This window comes from Heloderma suspectum, chromosome 9, assembly GCF_057233095.1.
Source record: "Heloderma suspectum isolate Gila_16-S chromosome 9, 16-S_ref, whole genome shotgun sequence".
Lineage (NCBI taxonomy): Eukaryota > Metazoa > Chordata > Lepidosauria > Squamata > Helodermatidae > Heloderma > Heloderma suspectum.
The window spans coordinates 1,356,585-1,364,796 of NC_139466.1; the positions used below are offsets into that span (position 1 = coordinate 1,356,585).

General features: G+C 45.7%; 1 protein-coding gene across 1 annotated transcript; it reads left to right on the plus strand.

Annotated features, from left to right (window-relative positions):
* Positions 1–779: 779 nt before the first annotated feature.
* Positions 780–2,005, plus strand: LOC146338295 (serine/threonine-protein kinase Nek4-like). Its single transcript, XM_084813398.1, has one exon. The coding sequence runs from the start codon at positions 780–782 to the stop codon at positions 1,956–1,958; it is 1,179 nt and encodes a 392-aa protein (XP_084669524.1). The 3' UTR covers positions 1,959–2,005.
* Positions 2,006–8,212: the final 6,207 nt, after the last annotated feature.

Genomic DNA, 8,212 nt, shown 5'->3' on the forward strand with positions numbered 1-8,212 from the left:
CCCATTGCCACATGTGTCAGCATAGGCCCTCGGGCTTACGTCCTCTACCGCCTGGTTCTGCATTGGCTTCCTTGGCCCTAATGCTGCCAAGGCTTGGCTTCACCAGGAGTACAATATCCCAGAGCATCATGGACCCTCGACCGGCCATTGCTTAGCAAGACGTCACCTTGTTTCCTGTGGTGAATGCTCTTCACGTTCCCTTGAGGAGAGCTGCCTGAACATTTGTGGTCCTTGTCGCAGTTATCTCCTGGAGGATTACTCGCCTGGCTTCTTTTACACACTAATAAGAATATGCCCTTGTACACTGCCTCTAGCAGTGGCCAGTCAGGTGCCGCATGCTAGCACCAAAGACAGTTTAATGTCATCTGAGTCGAGAGCTTGCTCGAAGGGAGTCAAGTGTAGACCTGGGCCTGGAAACCACATCGCCCAAAGCAGAATGGCGCAAGACACCCTCTTCCATGCACACGCCCAGCACTGGCTCCCTAGGCCTTGGTAGCCATGGGGCCCATCAGCCTAGAGCAGGAGGAGGGACCCTGGTGTCACAGTCATTTCTATGATGTAGCATCTGCCCCGGCTGCCCTCCCTATGGCCTCATTGCTCTCACTTTGGTGCCAAAGCCAAAGCTATGATGGTGGGGTGACAGCAGGTGTCCTCTCAGAGCCCCCACCCTCCCTCCCTCCCTCCCTCCCTGCTCCAGGGCAGTGGTGTGTGGGCAGGAGGCATGACGGTGGGGAGGCACCTCGCCATGGTAACTTGAGGTGGTGTTTCCCCCAGGGAGCATGGAGAAGTATGAGAAGATCCTAAGCATCGGCCAGGGCTCGAGCGCAGAGGTGTTCCTGATGCGGGACGCCTGGACAAAGGAGCTCTTTGCTGTGAAGAAGGTCAAGACCATCCCAGGCAAGAGGCTGCGGAGCAAGGAGGCCGTGCTGCAGGAAGTGGCCATCCTCAGGCAGCTCCAGCACCCCCACGTGGTGGCCTGCCACGATCACTTCTGGGATACTAATGAAGCACACGTCTTTATCGTGCAGGATTACTGTGACGGTGGCTCCCTGGACGAGCACATCAGGACCAAGAGAGGCAGCCGCTTCCCTGAGAGCACCATCATGAGGTGGTTTGTGCAGCTGGCCATGGCTGTCCAGTACATCCACTCCTTGAAAATCCTGCATCGAGACATCAAAGCATCCAATGTGTTCCTCACTCAGATGAGGATCCTGAAACTGGGTGACTTTGGCATCTCAAAGGTCATGGATGACACCACGGACCTGGCCAGCACTTTCGTGGGTACGCCCTACTACCAGAGCCCCGAGCTGTGTGAGGATGTGCCCTACAGTTCCAAAGCAGACATCTGGGCCCTGGGCTGCGTGCTTTTTGAAATGTGCGCCCTCCAGCCTCCCTTCCAAGCCCTCAGCCTCATCAGCTCGTTCAATAAGATTGTGAATGGTGACTATGCTCCTGTCCCGGAGTGTTACTCGCCCCCCCTGCATGGCTTGATCCAAGCCATCTTGCAAAAGGACCCTGACAAGAGGCCCTGTGCCAGCAGCATCCTTGCTCTTCCTTATGTCCAAGACCATCTCAGCCTTTTCCTCCTCCATCAGGAACCCCAGCTCCTGAAGAAGCCACAGCCAGAGGTATTCCACGATGGAGCTGGCAGCGGGCTCAGTCCACCTGTGCCTTTCGAAAAGAGCCCACCGGGTGGTTCAGGCAGGGAACTCTTGGCACCAAGATCCGTCTCCCTTTATTCTCAGCCACAGCAGCAGCACACAGAGCACCCTGAGCGTGATGATGTCGTGAGCACCTGGAGCAGCGGCTCTCACTACGCAGCAGGCGTTGAAGGCACAAGTGCTTCTGCCACCGACAACAGCTCAGAGGAAGATGCACCCATCCATCCAGAGACCACTGAGACACCGACAGAGACTGGGGGGGGGGTGCACACAAGTGAATGGGAGAGTTTAATATGACTGAGTGAATGAACCAATGATAGACTTCATCGAATAAGTCTTCTGACCATTTCAAACATAAAAAACATTAAAAGAAAAAACATTACAGCACATTAGGATTAAAAAACATTATAATTAAACATTACATTAAGAATTAAAACATTACGTTAACATTAAAACAGCAGTACGTAAAGCCCACACGTTCGTTTGAGTCTAGCAGCCAGACCATTTTTCCAATTCCTTTTTCCTTATACTGGCTGCCTTGATTGAAAAAAGGGCAACCTTCTGGGTCACAAAGAAATTGTTGTTGTTCAGTCGTGTCCGACTCTTTGCGACCCCATTGACCATAGCACGCCAGGCCTTCCTGTCCTGCACTCTCTCCCGGAGCGTGCTCAAGTCCATAGTCATTGCATCAGTGATGCTATCTAGCCATCTCATCCTCTGCCGTCCCCTTCTCCTTTTGCCTTCAGTCTTTCCCAGAGAGTTTTCTCTTCACATTAGGTGGCCAAAATATTTGAGCTTCAGCTTCAGTATCTGTCCTTCCAATGAGCACTCAGGGTTGATTTCCTTTAGGATTGACTGATGTGACCTCCTTGCAATCCAGGGGACTCTAAGAGTCTTCTCCAGCACCACAGTTCGAAAGCATCAATTCTTCGGCACTCAGCCTTCCTTATAGTCCAGCTCTCACAGCCATACGTTGCTACTGGGAAAACCATAGCTTTGGCTATACAAATCTTTGTCAGCAAGGTGATGTCTCTGCTTCTTACTATGCTGTCTAGGTTTGCCATAGCTTTCCTCCCAAGGAGCAAGCGTCTTTTAATTTCATGGCTACAGTCACCTTCTGCGGTGTGATCTTGGAGCCCAAGAAAATAAAATCTGTCACTGCTTCCATTCTTCCCCTTCTATATGCCAGGAAGTGATGGGGCCAGATGCCATGATCTTAGTTTTTTTAATGTTGAGTTTCAAACCAGCTTTTGCACTCTCCTCTTTCACCCTCAACAAGAGGCTCTTGAGATCCTCTTCGCTTTCTGCCATTAGGGTGGTATCGTCTGCGTATCTGAGGTTGTTGATAATTCTCCCGGCAATCTTAATTCCGACCTGTGATTCATCCAACCCGGCGTTTCTCATGATGTACTCTGCATATAAGTTAAATAAGCAAGGCGACAATATGCAGCGTTGTCGTACTCCTTTCCCAATTTTGAACCAATCGGTTGTTCCATGTCCAATTCTTACTGTTGCTTCTTGTCCCTCATACAGGTTTCTCAGGAGACAGGTAAGGTGGTCTGGTACCCCCATCTCTTTCAGAATTTGCCACAGTTTGTTGTGATCCACACAATCAAAGGCTTTAGTGTAGTCAATGAAGCAGAAATAGACGTTTTTCTGGAATTCTCTTGCTTTCTCCATGATCCAGTGAATGTTGGTGATTTGATCTCTAGTTCCTCTGCCTCTTCGAAACCCAGCTTGTACTTCCGGTAGTTCTCGGTTCACATACTGCTGAAGCCTAGCTTGTAGGATTTTGAGCATCACCTTGCTGGCATGGGAAATGAGCACAATTGTACGGTAGTTTGAACACTCTTTGGCGTTGCCCTTCTTTGGAACTGGAATGTAAACTGACCTTTTCCAGTCTTGTGGCCACTGTTGAGTGTTCCACATGTGTTGGCATATTGAGCACAGCACTTTAACAGCATCATCTTTTAGGATTTTAAATAGCTCAGCTGGAAGACTGTCGTCTCCACTAGCTTTGTTGTTAGTAATGCTTCCTAAGGCCCACTTGACTTCACTCTCGAGGATGTCCTGCTCAAGTTTAGTGTCCGCACTATCATGGCTATCAGGGACATTCAGATCTTTCCTGTATAGTTCTTCTGTGTATTCTTTCCACCTCTTCTTAATCTCATCTGCTTCTGTTAGGTCCCTGCCTTCTTTGTCCTTCATCATGCCCGTCTTTGCACAAAACGTTCCCTTGAGATCTCCGATTTTCTTGAAGAGATCTCTAGTCTTTCCCATTCTGTTGTTTTCCTCGATTTCTTTGCACTGTTCATTTAAGAAGGCCTTCTTGTCTCTCCTTGCTATTCTCTGGACCTCTGCATTCAGTTGGATATATCTTCCCCTTTCTCCCTTGCTTTTCGCTTCCCTTCTTTCATGAGCTACTTGTAAAGCCTCATCAGACAGCCACTTGGCTTTCTTGCATTTCTTTTTCTTTGGGATGGATTGAGTTGCTGCCTCCTGAACAGTGTTACGGACCTCCATCCATAGTTCCTCAGGCACTCTGTCTATCAGGTCTAATCCCTGAAATCTATTCCTCACCTCCACTGTATATTCATAAGGGATATGATTTAGGTCATACCTGAATGGTTTAGCGGTTTTCCCGATGTTCTTCAATTTAAGCCGAAATTTTGCAAGAAGCAGCTCATGATCTGAGCCACAGTCAGCTCCAGGTCTTGTTTTTAATGACTGTATAGAGCTTCTCCATCTTTGGCTGCAAAGGACATAATCAGTCTCATTTCGATATTGACCATCTGGTGATGTCCATGTGTAGAGTCGCCTCTTGTGCTGTTGGAAAAGAGTGCTTGCTATGATCAGCGTGTTCTCTTGGCAAAACTCTATTAGCCTTTGTCCTGCTTCATTTTGTACACCAAGGCCATGCTTGCCTGTTATCCCGGTGATTTCTTGACTTCCTACTTTAGCATTCCAATCCCCTATGATGAAGAGGACATCTTTTTTTGGTGGTAGTTCTAGAAGGTGTTGTAGGTCTTCATAGAACCGATCAACCTCAGCTTCTTCGGCCTCAGTGGTTGGGGCATAGACTTGAATTACTGTGATGATGAATGGTTTGCCTTGGATTCGTACTGAGATCATTCTATCGTTTTTGAGATTGTACCTCAGTACTGCTTTTCCCACCCTTTTGTTGACTATGAGTGCTACTCCATTTCTTTTAAGGGATTCTTGCCCACAGTAGTAGATATAATGGTCACCTGAATTAAATTCGCCCATGCCTGTCCATTTTAGTTCGCTGATTCCCAAGATGTCGATGTTCAATCTTGCCATCTCATGTTTGACCACCTCCAGCTTACCTTGATTCATTGATCTGACATTCCAGGTTCCTAAACAATATTGTTCTTTACAGCATCGGATTTTCTTTTCACCACCAGACACATCCACAGCTGAGTGTCCTTTCGGCTTTGGCCCAGCTGCTTCACTCTTTCTGGCGCTACTTGGAAATTCCCTCTGCTCTTCCCCAGTAGTATATTGGACACCTTCCGACCTGAGGGGCTCATCTTCCGGCATCATCTCTTTTAGCCTTGTGATACGTTCCATGGGGTTTTCTTGGCAAGAATACTGGAGTGGGTTGCCATTTCCTTCTCCAGTGGACCACATTTTGTCAGAACTCTCTGCCATGACCTGTCCGTCTTGGGTGGCCCTGCACGGCATAGCTTATGGCTTCACTGAGTTACGCAAGCCCCTTCGCCACAACAAGGCAGTGATCCATGAAGGGGCACAAAGAAATTAGAGCCTCGTAAAAGAAATAATTTATTCTTCACTCTCCAATTTCTCATGTGGGTCAGGAATAAAGCTAAATAGTGTTCCCTACAGCTTGAGTATAGATGACATTTAAGTAAATAACGGGCCAGATCTTTAATTACAGAACTACCACATATGCATAGTCTGTCGTTCAATGGGATGCCTCTGAATCTTCCCTGTAGCATCATTGTATCCATCATCTCAAACTGTAAATGTGTAAAAGCTAGACGCTGGTCCCTTTTCAGACCAAAAACAGATATTTCTCCTCATTAAGTTGAGATTTGGCTTTGGCTAACCATTTCATTGCCCTTGAGTTCAACAGGGCAGCTATATCCAACTGGGCTCTAATATCTAAAATCCTTGATTTGACCATATTTCTTAAATTAGTGCTAGGGATACTTAAAACTGTCAAACTGAAACCATAGCTTGGTAACTTCCTTGTGAAATTATAAAGCCATAATGGTTCCAAGGTCTTGGCCATTTGTTCCTGAAGACATTTCTTTGGAAGCCTGGCTACACTCATCAGGCCCAGTTTGAACCAATAGTTAAATAGCCGGAGATGTATTTTATTTAAAGCTGCCATGGTTCTGAGTTCAGTTCTGAGCACATATGCCGGGGAGGCTGATGACACCTCTAAGATCAGGCGAAGGAAATGATTTTGGACCCTTTCTATTTTCTTGCCATTGAAAAATCCCCAAATTTCTGCACCATATGTTAGTACTGGCAAAACTTCTGCCTTGTACACATTAAGGACTGGCAAGAGAGAACCGGGTTGTCTGTAGTTCAGGAGCCTACTCAAAGATTGGGTACATTCGGTTGCTTTCAGCTTGTTTCTCTTTTGATGCAGAACCCAAGCTCCTGTAGAGGTAAATGCTAAACCTAGGTCAATATAGGATTCCACCTGTTCAATTTCATTAGAGTCCAAAAAAGCACTTGTTTCTTTTTCTTGCCAAATATTAGCACCTTTGATTTCTTACTATTTCTTACTAGGTCATTATCCCTACAATAGGTGCTAAATTTCCTCAATAATTTACACAGACCAACCTGTGTAGTGGATAGCAAGATCATACTGTCCTCATATAAAAAAATGTTCACAGATTTGTCCAAAATCTTTGGCATATGGAACTCCTTACAATGAGCTGTTGGGACTACGCCATTGATGTAAAAATTTAAAAGGAAAGGAGCAAGAATGCAACCCTATCGAACTCCTTTGCTTGTGGGGATTTCTTTGTTAAAGCTTGATTCACCCAAGTTCTAACTTTTAGTCCAGTGTTCGTATAGAGAGCCTTTATAAGAAAAAGAAGTCTCTGGTCGATACTTGTTTTGGCCAGTTTTTCCCAGATAAGATTTCTGTTTATTAAACCAAAGGCAGCACTTAGGTCGATAAATGCAGCAAAAAGCTGTCCCCCCTTTGTTGCATATTTTGATATCAGATTGGATAGGATTGTCCATGGCGGACCTCCCCTGTGTAACACCAGCTTGCTCTTCTATTAAACTGAAGTTTTGTTCTGCCCAATCCTCTACTTCCTGATAAAGGAATTTAGCATACACTTTTGCAGGGATATCAATTAGGCTAATAGGCCTATAGTTTCTGGGATCCCCACAATCATGTTTTTTAAACAGGGAAACTATTAGACTAAGTTTCCATCTGACGGGTATATGGCCAGTATTACACGAGTAAACAAGCCCACATTTGCCCACCAGTCAACGTTATCTTTAAAGAGTTCTGGTGGCAGGTCTTCTCCAGGTGCTTTATTGTTTATTGTCATTCTTTAATGACTGGATAAGAGGCTTTATTTCTTGCTTTGTGATTAAAGGCCATTTGGGGAGGGCATCAATGTCCTCGGGGATGTTTTCCACATAATTTATTCTATCCTCTTTTACCTTGTCCTTAAATAATTCAAAGTAGAAATCTTCCCACCCTTTTGCAGAAATGGGAATCTCAGCATGGCAGTTGGATACACTAGGTCTAGCTGAAACCAATTGCCAAAAACTTGCCGAGTTTTTATTTCTGGCCTCCTGCTCTAATTCTGCCCAGCTTTTTGCATAATAATTAGCTTTCTTGGTCACAATTAATTTCTTGCACTTTCGCCTGAGGTCAAGCATGAATATGCGTGATCCAGTATCGGAGTCTTGTACGATTCTCATTTGTTTTCTCACTTCCTCAGCTCTCTACACTCTGCATCAAACCAAATAGATTTTTTATTCCTTGGCTAGTGGCACTTAACAACCAGGGTTTAATACGCAAACATATTGCATCATAAGAGAGCAGGACTGAGTTGATATTCATACCTTGAGAGCAGATCAGGTCTCCCAGAACTCTTCCCTCAGTTAAACTCAGAAAGGACTTAAGCATCCAGGTATCCACCTGTTGCCATTTTAATCTTTTCTCATTTACTGTTTTGGACCTGCATGCTACATACTTATCTGACTGGGACACTGGTCAGAGTCCAGGATTAACTGTGTTAAAATGGGCTGACAATCGCTCTCTTCTCTTAGGTTCACCACAATTCTGGGGAACAGGAGAACATTTGTCTGGATACGCAGATGTAATCTATAATGCTACCAGCGGAGTGTGTGAGATATGTATATGGATAGGGAAGCCTAGAATTGCTGGGGCCTAAAATCTGGAGTCTGAATTTATGTTAACTCCATCAGGCAGTGGCCAGCTTTATTTGCTTTCTTATCCTTAGAGGGCCAACAATACATCTTCTGGCGTGAGTCCCCACCTCTCTGCAGAATGTGCCGGGATAGAA

What these genes read in the sequence shown, in the direction of transcription:
- LOC146338295 (XM_084813398.1), top strand. Translation starts at nt 780, where the DNA reads ATGGAGAAGTATGAGAAGATCCTAAGCATCGGCCAGGGCTCGAGCGCA.